Raw genomic sequence first — 19,351 nt, 5'->3', positions numbered from 1 at the left:
AAGAGAAACTTTGAAAAAACTATACATTTCATACCAAGACTAATTTCCTTTATTCAGAGTTAAGTGTTAGTGATGTTACAAACATTTTGGGATCACAAAACCATTACTCTGGACTATTTAGATGAACTCACTTCATCCCCTGAAAGAAAGTATCAGGTTTCTGGATTATCCTTACTATTTCTGTTTTCTAAAAGGGCAATTTAGAATTGAAGATGGAAATGAAACTTAAGGTATACTTTTCCCACCTAAATGCCATTAATATACACATAATTTTCTTCATAAAATAGGTTATTTTTATGGTTATGCTGTAGTTGATTTGTAGATAACCACATATTTACATATGTAAATCTCTTTTACATATACATATGCACGTGGAAGGGAAATGAGTTCATAAATATTTGGCACTGATATCACTATTATAAGTGATTCTCTGTTAATTTGTTAGAAATGGCTATCTTCTGAATATTACTTTAGAATAATTATAGTGTCTTTTACAAGACAGAGTTTCAGAATCATGTGTCCTCTTAAGAATCTGTATTCCACGTAGACATTATGGCTTTCTTAATTCATAAAAATTCCCTACTTTAGACTGTCATTTTCCTAGCAAATTTAGCATTCTACCCAGTACACAGATATTTGAAATCCTGAATAGATCGCAGAAATTTCAGTCTTGGCTAACTTAAAAGATTGTCCTGGCCAATTTAATATTTAGGGTGTTTAAGTTGAAAAATGGCTGTTATTCTAGAATGTCACTTTTAAAACTATTGCAGTGAGATTAATTGGTAGATTGCTAGTTGAACTATGCAATTATGGAATTCTGAGTTGATGGATATATTTCATTAATGTACATATTACTTATTTTCACTAGGGGATAACATTTGCTATCATTTAAATAAGACTAATTTATATGATTTAAGTAGACATATTAGTTTAGATAGGAACAATTAATTATAAATATTTCTTTAAGGATACAGCTTTAATAAATTCTAATTTACTGTCATTTGTGCATGTATGGAGATAATTTGGCCATTTGACTTTCAAACAAATATGACAAGTCACATAGTTGATCTGATTGGCTGTTAAATTCGATCCTTTTTATTAATTTCATGGGATAAAGAAAATGACAAATTCTGTATTACTGCTGTCATTTTTTCTTATTCAACTTTCACTTATAAGTCATCATCAACTTACACCAAATTGGTATGGAGATGATAGAGGAAATATTTACTAATTTAAAAGTTGATTTATTTCTTAGTCATATTTATTGTTTTATGTTAATCCCAAAGTATGATTTATGCTAAAAATAGCTCTAGAACTGGCTACAAGTTCCTGTATCATAGGATTGAAATTCAATTGGTAAAATTTAAAGAATATAAATATTTACAGTTTATTATAGCCATGTCCCTATTTGGTATTTGTTATAATATCTCTTTGGTAGTTAGATTGCATTTAGTTGCTCCTAACTAAATTAATGTTTTTAGGTGAGTAAACATTCTGTTTTAAGTACTTTTTACTCTTACCTTTTTGAATGGTTTTAGACAGACTTTCTCATAAGGGAAAATTGTTTGTATTCTTTCATAGTGTAGAATTTTCCTTTTTTTCTAAGGCTAATGCACTAAAATTAATTTTCTCTACATGTCTAAGCTCATGATAGGTTTGGAAGGAGACTATACTAAGATGTGTGTTTATAATTGTGTTTTTTAAACAGAGAGTGAAAAATAAATCACTGGAGGATGTGGTTATGTTAAATGTTGACACAAACACTTTAGAATCACCGTTTAATGACTTGAGCAGCCTTCCAAGCGATGTGGTAAGTGTGGCGGGTGTTTTGTGGTGAACATACGTGTGTGTTTTCTCCTGGACCCTTGAATCACCAGGAGTTGCTTTCCCACTTTTTCTGTCTGAAATAAAAGGGTTGCCTATGTGCATGTGGTGTGAGAGGAAGCAATGTAGAGCCTCAATTTAATATTTTTACCTTTTGGCAGTCGAGGAGATGTCGAATGGAGCATCACATTCCTTATTATAAGAGTAGGATCGTAATTAAAAAGCTCGATGCATTCATTAGGCAGAGTTTCTTTAAGCGCACGTCTCTTCATCTCATCTTAATCATTATATTACAAAGTAGGCATTTCTGTCTGCCTAGTGGCATGTCTTGCAGAAGAATGAGCGAGTTTTTGAAGGCAAGAAGAAGAAGGGGGCCAATTATCGGCTTTTGCTTCCCTGCCACCTGCCAGCGCTTTTCCTTTTAATTAATGAGCTGATGGCACTGGTCAATATAATAAGAAATGCTTGTACAGTTGGGGTCAGAAAATTCTGGCTTTGATCTCCCTCAACTTTCTGAAACATTTATTTGTTTTCTCTAAATTATTTCAGTTTTATTTTTAATCTTTTCTCTCCTGCTGAGGGCCGCAAGAATGAAAACCTACACTGTTTGTCATTTGTTCTGGCAGAGCACAGACTGCTTACTTAGGATTCTATTTGTAAATTAAACTGCAAACCCAGTTTGTCATAAAAGACATCTGATCCTTTTGAAATGACGAAAACTGTCTTTTGTCTGTAAAGGCTGATAAATTAAGTGCCAGCTCTCTTTCGGTCTTTGATCTTGCAGAGGTTTGTGTGTGTGTGTGTGTGTGTGTGCGTGTGTGTGTCTGCAGCTTAAATAGGATATATTCTGTATTTTGTGTTAAGTGGTTTTCAGAAATGCATTTTTTTTGGCCTTTGTATTACTTAGAACAGGGTACAAATGCAGATTGTACTGCTTCTGTGTATATTCTAATGTCTATTTAAAAATATCTGTGTAATATAATTCTAATTTAAAATAACTCCCTTTTAAAAATCCATTTATTCAGATATATTAAAATTTAGAAATAACCTTCAAAATATTATTTTCAGTAATATTGCAGGTACTTTGAAATCATTATTAGGTTTGAGTTTTTAATTACTTTTTTTCAAACTCAAAAAATACAATAATACTTGCCTTGATTGCTTTTATGGCTGCTGATAGGAAAAAATGTGACTTTAAAGTCAAAATCAGATTATTTATGCTCATAAATAACCTAAAATACTTGCTGACCTTGAAGCAAATTAACTGAACTACTTTATCTCACTGTAGTAAAATTTGTGCTATGTATGAATAAATCCAAACCCAGGCCAGTGAAGAATTATATTATCTTTTTAGCTCATTATAACTAGATTGCCTCATTATAAAAATTCTGCAGAAGCTGCTAGAAAGGATTAGAGTTGTTCATTTAGAAATCCATCAAAGTAGTCTTCACTAGATAGGGACATAATTATGAAAATAAAGTCCCAGCTTTTAGGAGTGTTTTCCTTAAGTGGATATAGTCCCCACAGTTAATTCTCTGAGAGGATTTTTTTTTTTCCTTTAAATGAGGAAGAATAAGAAAGAGGAAGAGAAGAAATCAGCTTTCTTGTGTTATATTAAAATGTTTATAGTCAGCTCTAGCGATAGCTGATCATTACTTTGAGGAAAACAGTCTTTAATAGAAATTTTTTGATGGGTGATTCTGTTCAAATTGAGAACTGCTACTTTCCTAGTAGAATGAGTTTGATATTTAAACATTTATTTAAATATGTGAAGTTAAACAATATTCACAAAATGTAAAAACCTAAATATGTGCAATGACAGAAGGCATCGTCCCACTGGTTAGTTATAAGCAACAGTTAATTAAACATAACCGAAATAGTAAAGAACATTCATAAAAAGGAACTCTGCAAGATGATATAGCTATTGTATTTTTATGTTTGAAATTAAGGACTGCAGACTTAGACAAATTTGAAGAATGAATAATCTGAAATAGTTCTCAGATGGAGCTAGGACTATTTACTAAAAGTGTGAGATGTTCTAAAGTTATAATCCTTTTCTAAAAATATTTCAGGTGGTTGTTTAATCCATCTCTAATAAATTTAGATTTTTCATCAGTTTAGTGGGGAAATATGATAAAGTATCCCATCATACTTCCTTTAGTTGTAAATGTTTTGAGTGAGATGTGTTCAAGTCACAAATGATAGTCCTGAATTTTTTTGTGACTTAATAAAATATGCTTGAAGCCTGAAAAATATTACTGTTGGTATTGTTTGATAATTTAATAAATTACCTGATATTCAAACGGGGGCCTTTTAAAATCGTTCACCCAAACATTTATACTTAGAGGCTGGATGACTTTCTGTGCCTGTGCACTTTATTATCGTGGCAGCTTGACCAGTGGTCTTGGCTGTTCAAAGGTCAGTGGTCACAGTTGTCCTGAATTACTAGTTCTTTTTTCCTGTGGACCCTCTGCTGTGTTGCATGCTGTAATCTTCTTAATGGCTTCATTCCAATATTCACACATAATATTTTAGATTTATTGACTGTTAGAAATACTACCATGCCAGTAGCAGTTCCGCTGCTCTTAAGGTATTTAAAATTGGAAGAATAAATCAGGCCAAAGCTTTCAGGAACCCTTTGTTTTCCTTAAGGGAAAGGAAAAAAAACCCTCTTCCTGTCTTCTGACAAGAACACTTGTTTTTTGATTTCATCATTTCACTATAGATTTGGATCATTAAAAGAAAAAAAACAAATTTTATTGGGAGTGATTTTAATGATATTGATAATTACATGGAATAACTTTTAAAAGCAGTCGACCCATTAAAATATACTTTTGTAGTTTTTGTCTACAAATACATTGTCATTTTATTTTTTTTAGTGGCTGTGCCAGATATAGGTACCTTCAAACATATGTAGTTTGAGTGTTTTGAAATGAATAAATTTTAGGGCTATGTAACAATATTGCAGTTACTGTTATTGTGGTATGTTTTTAAGTGGGGGCAGAAAGAGCCAGTTTGTATTAAATATTATATTTGAAATCTCAAATGTGTTCATTTTAATGTAAGAAAATGCACTATTGAGACCTCCTCCATTGCAAATACATACAGTATACAAATTTAGTTTTGATTATGTAATAATTTAAAATGCATTTCTAGAGTATTAGTACTCATTTAAATTTTTATCATCCTTAACATTTTTGAAAAGTAATTTGGAGAATTGTTACTGTTTCAAAAATGAATAGGATACCCCACTTGTGGGAAAATTAAGCTAATTCGAATTATAATGAAATATAGGATATCTGTCTTTATGTGAATATTCATTTAAAACAATTATAAACTAACTCTTATAGATGAAAGCTGCTTAGAACTGACATCTGAAAAAGCCACATGTATTAGAATATTCATTACTTAGGAAAGCAAATTTTGACCTGTGTGGTGTAACAGTCTTTAAATAATTTCAGCTTACTGGATTGTGAAAAATAATATACTCTGAGGCAGGTCAAAATACTTGCCTCTGCGCGAGATGAGAGGGTAAAGGCGCAGAACTCCTCCTCTCCTGGTGTGCCTAGAGCCTTATTTCATACAGGTTGATCCTCAGACTACGGCCCAAACACTAGTGCGTGGTGCGTCACATATGAGCGTGGCACACAGTATACTGAGTGCCTCTTGATGCAGAAGCCCACTCTCCATTCTAATCTTGTTAAAGAAATACCATTATGACTTATTTCACTTAAATTAAGATTGTCAGCACTGTTTTAAAAACTCATTTTCATGTTCTGTGTAATGCTATTGGAAAATGGCTTTCTATTTTCTATTCCAAGGTTGTGTAGAAAATACAGTTTGCACACTGAAGAGTTATTGTACCCTTCATGGTAGGCCACAGTATGTTACAGGACGGTGACATTCAGTGTAAAGCATATTTAATTATTAAAACATTGAAAAGGCCTTATTATAAAATAGAGTCCTCTAAAGCATGGTGCGTCTGAGACTTTCAAGTATCACACTGAGGACTAGGTTAATGGTTTTACCATGACGGGAACAGGAAAGGCGCAAATTGCTCAAATTAACTAAAAATCATTACAAGCCTAAAAAAACTAAAGGAAAAAAACCCAAACTCTAACTAGAATTTTTAGATCATCTAAATTCAAGTGAGTTAATTCATTCGGGATTAAGTTTGGGAAAGAATTGGCTTTCTTGGAGAATTTTTAAAGATCAGTTTAAATTCAAGTATATAAATAAATTTAACTCTTAACCAACTGTACAAGTAGGTCAGTAAATATGTTTAATTCACTGGATATTTCCTCTAATCTAACATGAAGGTTTAATATGTTAAATTGTCATAATATATGTTATAAAGAAAAAAAAGAGGCCCCAGAGAATATTCTGTTAGTTCCAGGCCCGCCAGCGCTCTGCTGTAATCCTTATCACGTTTCGCAGTGACCGAAGCCCCAGCAAACCTCTCAAGTGTCCAGATGAGAAAGATAACAGTTTGACTCTGGTTCTAGAGTGATCTCGAGGACGTTGTTTTGTTTAATAGGGTAGACTCCAGGAGACACACCCCGTCCAGCTAGTGGACTAGGCCCCGGGGCATCGGCGCTCCTCGCAGCCCCGGGCGGCGGGCAGTGTGGGCGCCCATCAGCGATCCTGGGAGAGGACCGAGGTTGCGTTTCTTCTGCCCTTTGTCGTGGAGGTTGCTGTTCAAGTCCCTGTTTAGAGGTGCTTCCTAGAACGCGCTCTAAGGGTGTTTCCATCTGACGCCCACAGTAACAACAGGGAGAAGCCTGGAAGCGGGTTTAATCTCTTCCTCTGTGGCTTGAGGGCCGCCGTGTGTCTCCTGGCCCTAGAGAAGCAGAGCGTGGTGGCAGGCACCCGGCTCCTGCCCCAACTTCGGCCGTCACGGGGGCTCCCTTTTCTTCTCAATAGTTATTTTCAGAGATGAGACTGTTTACAAAGGTTGTTTTTTGTCTGTGAGTACGAACAGATCCTGCTGTGTTTTCCTACTGTTTTCTAGTGTGTATTTTTTAATAAACTTTCAGTACCAAAGCGTAATAAAACAAAAATTTAAAACGCAAAATCGTAATTAACTGGGCTTCGGGCGTTTGAAAGATCTTCACTGGTTTCTCTTGGCTGCACGGGAGAATCAGTCCAGCCCTGCTCTGTCCCTCCCTTCACGTCTCTGTGCATTTAGCATTTGAAAGTTGATTTATAATTTGTTACTTTTAGTGATTTTTTTCAGTGCTCATGAGTTTCCTTGGTTTTCTCATGGCTTTTCATTTCCGTCTAAATTAGCTAGCCTTTTTCCTAATATCTTTTCTCCTCCTGTGTCCTCTTAAAAGTGCACTTCTCTTTCTTCTTGCTGCCTCTGTATGTGTTTGTGTGTGCGTTTATGTATTTAAAGACCTTGATTTTGGTTTTAAAATAGTTGAAAAATTGTGTGTATGTTTAAGTTCTTGAGTTTTCCATATTCGAGAGACTTTTTGTGCACAGGATGTTGTGAGCACTGTCCCGATGGTGGTTCCCAGATCCTGCTGACGGGGTGACAACTTGGTGGACTTCTCAGTGAATTCTAGTCCCTGGATCCTGGGCCCCGTCACAGACACTCTATTCAGTCAGCTAGAGAAGGTAGGACAAAGTGTGCCTGGACAGGTTGTTGATGTGCTCATTCTCTGCTTCAAATACTGATGAGGCACCTACTATATGCCTGTGTTGCTCTGGGAGCGGAGTGGACGAGAACATGTACACTCTGCAGTCCTAAAGCTCACGTTCCATCAGCTGAACACAAGCCCCTGGCCACACCAGGTCACAGTGGTGCGGGGAGATGGCTGGCTAACCCAGCTAGGTTATCCAGGCACCCCTTGGAGCTTAGGGTTTCTGCTACCAAAGAGAGAGTGAGAGCTCAGTGAGATGCTGGTGGACTGACAGCACCTCTGCCGTAACAGAGCCCAAGTGAGATGGTTGTAGTCAAGCCAACACTGTTACCTGCCTGTAAACTCACACACGCCTTTTGTGGTTCAGCTGGAGACATCAGAACGTCTGTGCAGAACTGGCCTGAACGGTGGGTGTGAGTAAGCCACGCAGAGTGGGAGGAGGAGGGGTAAGCGTATGCAGAGGTTCTGCCGTTGGCAAATTCAGGAAGGGAGAGAAGCCCTGTGTAGCTGTGGTGAGACACACGGAAGCGAGAGTTACACACAATGAGGTGGTAGAGATAGCAGGAGGGAGAGCGTGAGGTCACGGGTTCTTGTTCAGGACTCCAGGCTTTACTGGCCCTTTACTGGAGATCCGTAGCAGAGGAATAATAGCACAGGCCACTTAGCCTTGTAAAAACACCATCTCCAGCTCTAGGTCCTGAAGATCCCTGGGTCTGGCGAAGCAGAACAGAGCAGAATGAATGGCTTGAGAGACCGTTTGCAGTGGTCCAGGCGAGAGATGATCGCTGCTTGAACTTGATAGCGGCAGGGATTTGGATCAAGGTGGGCAGATTTGAGATCCATATCGGAGGTCAGACGGCTGGGGCTCCGTGACGTGATGTGCTGCTCATGGAAGATGCGAAGGGTGCAGTGTCGAGAGGGCCTCCGAGGGTACTTTCTCAGCTCCTGGATCTTGGAAGTGACATTGCTGTTGAGACACTGGCGTGACGTTGGACTTGAGAGGGAGTAAGAGCGGTCTTGGTTGTCTTCATTTTACGATCCCTCTGAAGGGGAAACAGTTGTAGATGACACCATATTTTAGGTTCCGATAGGTAATTTAAGCATTCAAAGAAACAGTGTCATGATGCCCTCTGCCAGTGTATCATATGTTTTTCATTTAACAAATGTTAAAGGTTAGTGTTTTAATCCTTAAATAGAAACATGTTAGAAAATTGAGACAGAAGGGTTCATTTTATTGCCTAGGAAACTGAACATTAGAAGGATTAAAGTGTAGGGATTTAATTTTGGATTCATACAATGACCATAAGATGTTTCATGGAAGAATAAAGATTTTAACATCGTAACTTTTTTCTAAAGCAAGGTATTATTTGAAGCATTAGCTCTTCTGAATGTATGTAGTTTCTGGAGTTGAGTTCAATTAGGAATATGGATATTTAAAGATATCACAGGGCCATGTCAGGACACATAGTTTATCCCAATATTATTCCTGAACATTTATGTTTACCTTCTGTTCTTTACCCTGATGTTTCTCTTTGTTATCCTAAGAAATGAAATGAAAATTAGTGGGTTATAGTGGTTGATTTATTTTTCCTGAGAAGCCACATCTGAAAGTCAAGTTAAGAGAAAAACCTGTCACTTCCATGAAAAATCTCAGTTCCTCTATGTCACCTCCCTTCCTCACCCCCAGTCAGCATCATTGCTTCACTGCTCAGACCACGTGCATGTGGCTTGCTCTCAAAATTTATGCCTGTTTGCTGTGTTTACTCGTGTAATCCCCTCCTTTTACTCACACTTAGTGCTAAGAGGGCAAGGGTGAGAATTGGTAATATTATTCACATTGCAGTGAACTCTCACTGTGCTTAGACCCAGGCTGTAATTCCGGCTGCTTGGAAGCCTGGATGCTCATTGTATGAAAGGAATTTGAACACTTGATAAGAGCAGTGAAATTATGTTTATTCTGAAGTTTTTTCACATTTTTTGAGGGGAGGGTCTGGTATGATACCTAATTAGACTTAAAAAATAATTTATGTACAGACTAAATATGTCAAAGTAAAACATCAGTTTTGAAGTCATCATCAGCCATCAAACATTGCAGCTTACTTTCTTAAGAATAAAAAGAGAAAATATTGGATACTTTTTCAGGAGGCCATGATAGGATTTTGTGATAATAGCTGTGTTACCAAAGTTCCAGGTGCTTTGCTGAATTAAGTTACATGTGAGTATAAGCTTTAGGATATCATGGAAAGATGTACATTGATGTCAAAACTAAACTTTGAAGTTTGGGAATTAAGCAGAAAATGCTATTTCCCAGACCAGGTATTTTAAAAGTACAGAAGATACATCACCTTTTTTTAAAAATTAAAATATATATATTAAAATCTGCTCACAGCTCATTAGCACTGCAAAGGGCAATGGTAACTGGTGATAACTTACTCCCGTGGTTTAGAGTACAGAAAAATAACAAGGTTGACAGTTATTTTATATTAGAGTAGTATCCTCATATCTGAAGCTGACTGTTAAAAAGCATTTCATTTTTACAGGTTGTTTCTGAGCTCTCATGGGTGTACATAGAAACCCTTAACTCATTGCCCCTCTGGTCTGAGAAACTGGGACCACCACCCATCTGCTGACAGTCGAGGCTCACCTCGAGTAGGTCAAGGAAGAGCTCTTCATGTGCAGTTGGTAAAGGCTGAAATAATGTAGAAATAGGCAAAGGAAAACCTTAACCATATTTCTTGCAAGGCAGTTTTTTTAGTCTCACATGTATGTATGAAATTGTATGTTCAACATGAATAGTATGTTCATATAAAATAGCACAGTCCACAGTAGAAACATAATGTAGGCCACATTTGCAATTAAAAATTTTCTAGCAACCATGCTAAAAAGCAAAAAGAAATAGCTGAAATGAATTTTAATGTTTTATTTAACCCAGTATATTCAAAATACTGTTTCAGCATGTAATCAGTAAAAATTATTAATGAGGTATTTTACTCTCTGTCTGATACTAAGTCTTCAAAATCCAGTGGTTTTTTTTTTTTTTGTTTTTAAACTAGCAGCAGCTCTCAGTTTGGGCTAGTCACATTTCAGGTGCTCCTGTGTCTAGTGGCTACCCTCTTGGAAGTTCTAGAGCAAATATTTTCTTCTTTCCTATGTTCTGTAGACCTCTTGATGGAATTCAGGAACTGACACTGACTAATTTGGAAGTGAAGGCTACATAGTTGCAATTTTGTTTAGGAAGGGTTTGTGGCAATGTGATTAATAACCCTAGAAGACTTGCTTGGCCATTAAATAGTTGAGGATTTGGAGTGGCAACGGCTGAGCAATGGCCTGACGTGCTTCCAGGCTCTGCCAGCACAGATGTCACGCTCAGCCTAAGGATTCTCGATTTTTGGAGAGCTGAATTGTCACTTTCAGGCTTCTTTTTTCCTTTAAGGCGTTTGCTCCGTATACGTTATAATCCGTACAGCACCCCACCAGCTACGGATTGTCTTTTTTCTTTTTTAAGATTCTTGAGTTTATTTTTGTCTGCACTAGGCCTTTGTGCTGTGCGGGCTTCCTCGAGTTGCAGGGAGCCGGGGCTCCTCTCTCGTTGCGGTGTGTAGGCTGCTCGTGGCGGTGGCTTGTCTGGTGGTGGCGCACGGGCTCAGTTGCTCTTTGGCATGTGGGATCTTCCTGGATCAGGGACTGAGCCTGTGTCCCCTGCATTGGCAAGTGAATTCTTAACCACTGGACCCCCAGGGAAGCCCCACTTCCAGGTTTTATAGAAAAATACATCTTGAGGAATTCACTTTTGCAAAGATACAAGGCATGACGTTTAATTTTTATTTTCTAAAGTAAACATAACCCTATTTTATTTTTATAGTACTTCGGAAGACTAGACTGTTATTCTTTGCATGATAAGCCTTTCTAGGGGGCATTAATGAAATACATGTGTTGATTTCATTCCCATTGTTTTCTTTTAAAAAGGCATTTAGAACTTAACATTATTACTATCTTCAGAATATGGGATATTAAGTCAGAGGTTTGTTTTAGCATCCTTCAGCTGTATTTATTTTTGAATATGTGGGCTACCTAAAAATGTGCATTTATTGAGGTTAGATTTTAATAATAACAACTTCTTAAATGAATCTGGGTTTATTCACTTTGTGGGCTAAGTGAATTAGGTTCCAAACTTTTATCTGGATCTGTGGAGCCTGGATATAAATTGAGAAGATCACAGCTATGGGGAAAGACCTATACTGCAAAGGCCTTTCTGCATAGATTATGAGCATCCTAACTCAGTAATTTTTTCAAAACTGTGGTTATAATTGGACCCAGTGGGGGTCTGTGTCTTTGATCAGATCACAGTGGCTGTGACTTTACACTGGAAAATGTCACTCCTGTGAAGGTTTATCACCTGTAGAGCTGGTCCTGCCTCTGATGCTGTGTTCATTTCTCATTAGCATTATTCAAAGTTTGGTTGTTAATTAGGTTGACACTTCAGTTACAGTCATCATCCACAGGGGCAGTCAGGACGCTTGTATAAAGAAGTGTAAACACTCCTTGCACATATATGTAAAGGAGGAACAGCGTTGTTGATCGGGTGATATCTGTCGTAAGGATGAGAATATGCTCTGGTAAGGGAGCAGGCCAACTCGTCCCATCAGTGTTTTTCTTAAGAAAACAGGGTTGCTACGTGACCTCATGTTCCCAGGTAGAGCATTGCTGAGGAATGTATATGAGCATCACTAGTACTTTTTAAGTGTATAGAGTGGGGTTTTTATGTGGGAAAGGAATGGGTCAAGTGAACTGGAGGCATGGGAACAGATCATATCACGTCCTCTTTAAAAAAAAGTAAGAGTACACATCAGGAATATGATTGTGGAACTGGTGGTTTACTCACTCAGTCATGTCTGACTCTTGAGATCCAGGCTGTAGTCCACCAGGCTCCTCTGTCCATGGGATTTCCCTGGCTAGAATACGGAGCAAGTTGCCATATCCTCCTCCAGGGGATCTTCCCAGCCCAGGGATTGAACCCCTGTCTCCTGCATTGGCAGACAGATTCTTGACCACTGAGCCACCTGGGAAGCCCCAAAATATTAATACACAGGACCTGAAATGAAAGGATGCAAGTGTATGGAAAATTATAGCAAACATAGGTGCCTTTTAAAAGTATGCAAATTTCTAGATCATACATCTTCCTTTGATTTAGAAACATTATTAGTGGGATAACTGGTTCATAAGGCAATAACGTTTAACTCGAACCCTGCTAATAATGGTGGTGGGAAAAACTGGACAGAACTGGGTTGAGATCTCAGTTTCGCCTTCTGGTAGCCAAATATTAAGGACAAATCAGTCCACACGTTCGAGCCCTTGTTTGTTCGTTCATAAACGATAGCATGAGTACTTGGCGTGGAAGGCTATTCACATCAGATGGGACATTCAGTGTCTAACGAGCGTTAACAGAATTCCCTACTCGTGCTTAGATTCTCAGTAACCTTAACTCCCTTCCCGCTTTCTATCTAATAATGCTGAAAACTACTCAACAAGTGACTGGAAAATTATATGTACAAATGAGGCTTCCAAAAATAAACAGCCAGTGATCCTGGAGGGCCTGGAACAAGTAAGCTTCCGTAGCAGAAACAAAACGCTCCCCACCCGGCTCCATCTCCAAACAAGTAGACACTCGTTGTCATGGCTAAACATCTGCAGGAAAGTGGCTCACAAGCAGTTTACTGTAAAATAATTAAAGCTTATTTATGTCAGGAGACCTTGGGAATAAAAAAGGAGCGTGCAGACCAATTTGCATTAGCACATTACCGCGGGCCCTTGCTTCCCTTTCAATTAACAGGCCAGCAGGTGCTGCCCACGGTCAGGATGATAAGCGGAGGCGAGGAGGAGGCGCCCGGGCTGACCCGCGGGCGCGGCGGCCTGCCTGCGGATCAGCTCGTCCCTCACCGTTCCAATATCCGAGGTGTGAATGTAACGATTCCTCTCTGTCACGCAGGTCTCGGCCCTGAAAAATAAACTGAAGAAGCAGTCCACAGCTACGGGGGATGGAGTAGCCAGGGCCTTCCTCAGGGCGCAGGCGGCTTTGTTTGGATCCTACAGAGATGCTCTGAGATACAAACCTGTAAGCATTTCCCTTCATCACTGTTTTAATTTGCTCTTGGGTGGTTCTTTGAAATGGGGCAGGGAATGAAATACTCGAATATCCCCCACCCTAAAATGTTTCATAAAAGGTTTTTAAAAATCCAAACTAATATGCTGTAAAACATGGTATCCTTTCTCCAGGTTCTTGACCTTTTGGCTTTAGCTCTTTCAGTCAGTAACCCTTTAGTCAAGTGTCTCCCACATTCTCTTACAGGTAGCACCTGGTTGCTTACTATCTGAAATTGGAATTCTTACCTCTTAACTAATGAAGTGTGTTAGTGCATTTTAGAGTGACTACCCAGTTTTGCTAAGATTACTAAGAAATTAGCCAGACAGTTGGGTTTATTAGTTTAGAAATGTCAAGTGCAATGTGAAGGTTTAAATGTGTTAGAACCTGGACGTTTTGCAATATTTAGAAATTTGTTGTTTTCCTAAATCATAACACTTCTCTAAGTGGGCTTTTCTGCTTAACATATCTTAGCTCACTTTGCCATTTCCTTTTTAATACCCCTAAAAGGATTTTATGTAGAATTGTGACCCACGTTGTTAAGTAGCCCAAAAAGATATAAATTAAAAAAAAATTTTTTTCCTCTGAATTACTGGTTAAGTTAGTCTGATTTTACTAAAATGATTACATTGCCCTTTTGTAACCAGATGAACAAATGGGTTAAAAATATTGTTAGCAATAAGACCTGTTATCTAAAAGGAATTCCACCATTATTAGGCTGTGTAACATGAACCCATTTCTTCATTCCTTCTCAACTTCCATATCTTATTTGTGAAATGAGAATTCTTACGCCCCCTCTGGCTATCTTTCAGGCTGAGTGTGTAAACTGTGTCATAAACTGTGTGTACTAAACAAGCACTGAACAAACGTGAGTGGGTTGTGTGCTTTCTGAGCTGACTTCCACATGACTGGTTCCCACCCAGCGGCTCTTGTACATCTGAAGAGTTACTGAGTCACGAAGAGAAGTCTGTAAATGTATAGGCAAATGAGCTGCTGTCTCTAGAAAAATGCATATGGTCTAATTTGCTTGCTAATCTTTTTGAAATTTGTGTACATTTTTAAAAGCATGATGTAGAACTCATAGTACCATATGTAGTATATATAACTTACGTGGGGGGAGTCTTCAGAGATGATTGACAGTTACGGGGTCTCTTTCTTTAAAAGACTGGAAACCAGTCATCCATTCTACAGTGGAGCATATTCATTAAAATCATCAAACATCAGTTGAAACATAGAAATGAGTTTGAAAGACAGACTTAGTGATTGATTTTAGATGTCACATGTTTTGGAAAGAGATTGGTTTCACGTTTACAGTTACAGGGGGAAAGTTAAAAGTATCACTTTGCTGTGATTTTGCCACATTTAAATACTAATCTTTATAAACTACATTTTTGTTTTTATTTTCCCTTTTAAACTTGTAATAGACTTCAGATTTCAGGACAGCAGACTGAAGAGAAAATTTTCTTACATGATTTAAATTATCAGTGTTGTTAGGTGCTGGTTAAAATGGTAAAAAAATCCCATGTTTGACATTAATTATTGCAGTTTTTGTAGCTTAATTTTCTCCTTCTTTGAACTTAAATAAACAGATAGGGGTACTGGATTTCTGACTTTTCTTTTAAGCATGGTGAAAGCCAGATTCTCAGTATCTGTAGGAAAATATTTAATTTTGTCAGGGAGTATCTTTCCTGTTTATTGATTGCGTTTTGTGAATTTGTTAATTTATCTATGTTTTTCCTTTTTATGTGTGATGTTTTCTCCTACTCTCTTCACTGCTGGTTTTGTCTGGGAGCTGGAGGATAGTGTTTTCATTCTGCATGACTTCCTGTTTCTTTGACTCAGTCTTCGAATGAAAACTTAATTTTTAAAGTGTGCTGAATGTACACTTAATTTTTAAAGTGTGCTGAATGGTCATGTATGGATGTGAGAGTTGGACTGTGAAGATGGCTGAGTGCCGAAGAATTGATGCTTTTGAACTGTGGTGTTGGAGAAGACTCTTGAGGGTCCCTTGGACTGCAAGGAGATCCAGCCAGTCCATTCTGAAGGAGATCAGCCCTGGGATTTCTTTGGAAGGAATGATGCTAAAGCTGAAAGTCCAGTACTTTGGCCACCTCATGCGAAGAGTTGACTCATTGGAAAAGACTCTGATGCTGGGAGGGATTGTGGGCAGGAGGAGAAGGGGACGACAGAGGATGAGATGGCTGGATGGCATCACGGACTCGATGGACGTGAGTCTAAGTGAACTCTGGGAGTTGGTGATGGACAGGGAGGCCTGGCGTGCTGCGATTCATGGAGTCACAAAGAGTCGGACATGACTGAGCGACTGAACTGAACTGAATGTACTTAGACATTTTTTTCTTACATATTTTCAAAATAAATAGTTTTTAAGGAAAATTATTTATTGTATATAAAACACTTGTTATTGTCTCAGGTATTATCCTTACAAAACCTCCTGTATTCTGAATTTTTGAAAGCACATTTTTTAAATTTTATGCAGTCTTTTTGACATTTATGTAATAGGCATGTATCTTCAATATATTTTCTGAGCAATGTAAAAAAAAAAAAATGAGCCAGAAGTTACAGTTATATCATGGATAGCTCAGGTGCTAAAGAATCTGCCTGCAATTCAGGAGACTCTGGTTCAATTCCTGGGTTGGGAACATCCGCTAGAGAAGGGATAGGCTACCCACTCCAGTATTCTTGGGCTTCCCTTGTGGCTCAGCTGGTAAAGAATCCACCTGCAGTGCGGGAGACCTGGGCTCAATCCCTGGGTTGTCATGATCCCCCTGGAGAAGGGAAAGGCTACCCACTCCAGTATTCTGGCCTGGAGAATTCCAAGGACTGTATAGTCTATGGGGTCCCAAAGAGTGGGACACGACTGAGCGACTCTCACTTTCACTTTCATCATAAGCATATTTTGGTGGTGGTGGTTCAGTTGCTCAGTCGTGTCCGACTCTGCAACCCCATGGCCTGTATCACGCCAGGATTCGCTGTCTTCTGCTATCTCCCAGAGTTTGCTCAAACTCATGGTCCGTTGAGTTGGTGATGCCATCCAACCATCTCCTCTGTCGGCCCCTTCTCTTCCCACCTTCAATCTTTCCCAGCATCAGGGTCTTTTCCAGTGAGTCAGCTCTTCACATCAGGTGGCCAACGTAATGGAGCTTCAGCTTCAGCATCAGTCCTTCCAATGAATATTCAGGACTGTTTTCCTTTAGGATTGACTGGTTTGATCTCCTTGCAGTCCAAGGGACTCTCAATTACATTAATTGACTCTTACTTACATGAATGGTTTTGACTCTTACTTACATTAATGATTTTTTAATTGCTATTAAGACAACTGACCATTTAGTGCCTGCTGGATACCAGGCATTGACGGGCCCTTTATATTAACTCTTTCACTTAAATCTTTATAAGCCATTAAATTATCACCCCTTTCATTTTGAAGATCAGAAAAATGATGCTCATGGAGGTTAAGAACTGTCACTGAGGTCCCCAGCTGATGGCTAGGAGCCCGTGTCTGTGTCCGTTCTTCCCACGGTCCTGCTCGCCAGCTGGTGTGGAGCGTTTCCACTCGTGCTGCCTGTCTCTTGCTGCACACTCCTCAAGATGCATCTTCTGAACCTAACATTTCCTCTGAATGAAGATACACGGAAGGCTCTCGGTATTTGTCTGTGTGCAGACTGAGTCTCAGGAATATTCTTGAGAGGTGCAGGTGGTGTAGGTGTCTTACGGAGTGTGTGTGAGTTGGGGGGCCAGTTTGTCTCCTGCCCTGAGAGCCCACGCGTGGCTCGGTCCTCCTGGGATGACTGCCTCTGCTCAAACCGCTCCACTCAGCGGTGGCACTGGGGATCCAGCTGGCTGTGGGGGTGAGCGAAAGCCCTCTGGAGGACCTGAATGCTCACTTTCAAATGCACGTGCTGAGTGCCGGCCCAGAGTAACTGGTTTTATGAATGAAGCCCTTGGAACATCCGAGTGACAGCGCTTAAACTGTTGTCGCTTTTCTGCTCCAGCCTAACTTACACTCTCTAGAAGGTACACTGGCACGGTTCACACACTGTCCTTAATTGCAGAGAAAATCATAAAACTCCTTAAAGTTTTTGGAAAGTGATTTCAGGAAAATAATGGCTATTCGGCTGGTTTTGGATTTTTTTAGCCAACAGCAAGTGTAGCTACTTTTAAGAATTCAGAACTGGGAGGTCAAACTAATATACTAAGTAAATGGGAAAAAAGTGATGAAGGCACAGACTCTAGAACAGTCTGAATCCTCACCCTGTGACTAAGCACTTATATGACTTTGGGCTGATAACCTCTTAGTGCTTTCATTTCCTCATGTGTTTTAAAAAAAAAGACAATAATCCTTCATGGTGGTTTAGAGGATAACATGAGTTCATACATGTTAGTTACTGGAACAGTGCCTGGCATGTAATGAATGCTCTATTTATTAGCTGTGACCATTAAACACGATATAGTAGACGTAGTAAGTTTGGTAAGGAGTATTCCTTCAACGTAACTAAAATAGAGTACCCTCTGCTGATCTCCGAAAGAAAAGCATTGTTATAAACATGAGAGTATTTTAAATGGTTGCACTAAATAAAGGGTCATCATTTGTACCTCTTCGTATCATTGGCATCACAACCTATTAAAAATAAGTCAGATTTTTGACCAACAGGTAGTGCTAAAGAATTGTTTAATGAGTTCAAATATGGCTCAGTATATTCAAAAGCATATGCTTTATTACCCCCAAGAACATAGAGATAATACTTAAATGTGTTGCTTTGAATATTTAGGATGATGTCATTTGTTTCAAACACCCAAGCTTTTCTGGGCTTCCATGAGCTTTGCTAATGGACAAAAAGGAAATTCTTTTTAAAATAAAGATGAACTAAAATAATCTGGGCCCCTGTTTGACAAATAGGAGAAACATTGGGACAGTTGGACTAAAAATGCCTCATAACCTGAAAAATCTTTTATTACTGTTTTCTGTGAGAATCTAACTATATTTTTAAGATTCCCATGAGAGAGCTGGTGGCAGAATCTCTCGGCGATTTTAAAAAATGTTAATGTACCATCATTATGCAGACATTTCTGCTCAGTTTGTTTATAAATCGTACCTAACCGGGACATTAACATTAAGTGTGTTAAGGAACTGAATAAGTACTGTGTCGACACTTTGGATTTTGCTTCACGTTTTTGTACAGTATCATTCTTCCTGACACCTTTGTTTTTTTTTTTCCCAGCATGACTTTCACGAAGTCATGCACATTCTAAAAGCGTAAAGATCTGTGTCTGTATAGGTCTGTTTCTTAAGTATTTCCTTATTCTTGTGAAGTTTCCTACTGTGGAGGACAGTCTAGAACTTGAAACATATCTCTTCTTAAAAACAAACTAAGCAAAAATGTTACGTTAATTTAACAATGATAATTTCTCTGAAGCTGAACATAATAGAAGGGTGGGAGAAGCAGCCCCATTTCATCCATATCTTACCTGTGCCTTAATTATCCTATAAAAATAACTCGAATAGCAGCTAATGGGTATTTATTGAACACACAGAATAAAGGTACTGTGTTGTACTGTGGGGAAGGCAAAGATGTGTAAGGATTTGGTCTCAAGCCTCGAGAATTCACGGATAAGATAATGCTTAACACAAGGCAGAGGATGAGCACTAGAAGAGAGAGACACACTCACCTCTGGATATTCAGAGGCTGCAGAATTGGCTTCTCTCTGTTGAAGGTAAGCTGAG

The 19,351-nt window shown here is 38.6% G+C and overlaps 1 protein-coding gene across 13 annotated transcripts in view; it reads left to right on the top strand.

Annotated features, from left to right (window-relative positions):
- DENND1B (DENN domain containing 1B) overlaps nt 1–19,351 on the top strand; it is a 271,609-nt gene that overhangs the window by 176,121 nt on the left and 76,137 nt on the right. For all 13 annotated transcript variants that reach the window (XM_060396762.1, XM_042229295.1, XM_042229292.1 and 10 more), the window contains 2 exons: nt 1,709–1,810; nt 13,459–13,584. In XM_060396762.1, the coding sequence (XP_060252745.1) occupies nt 1,709–1,810; nt 13,459–13,584 (228 nt within the window). The remainder of the gene's footprint in view (nt 1–1,708; nt 1,811–13,458; nt 13,585–19,351) is intronic.

This window comes from Ovis aries, chromosome 12 (assembly GCF_016772045.2).
Source record: "Ovis aries strain OAR_USU_Benz2616 breed Rambouillet chromosome 12, ARS-UI_Ramb_v3.0, whole genome shotgun sequence".
Taxonomy (NCBI): domain Eukaryota; kingdom Metazoa; phylum Chordata; class Mammalia; order Artiodactyla; family Bovidae; genus Ovis; species Ovis aries.
Note: the sequence above shows the minus strand (reverse complement) of the source record. Positions and strands in the feature narration are given on the sequence as shown.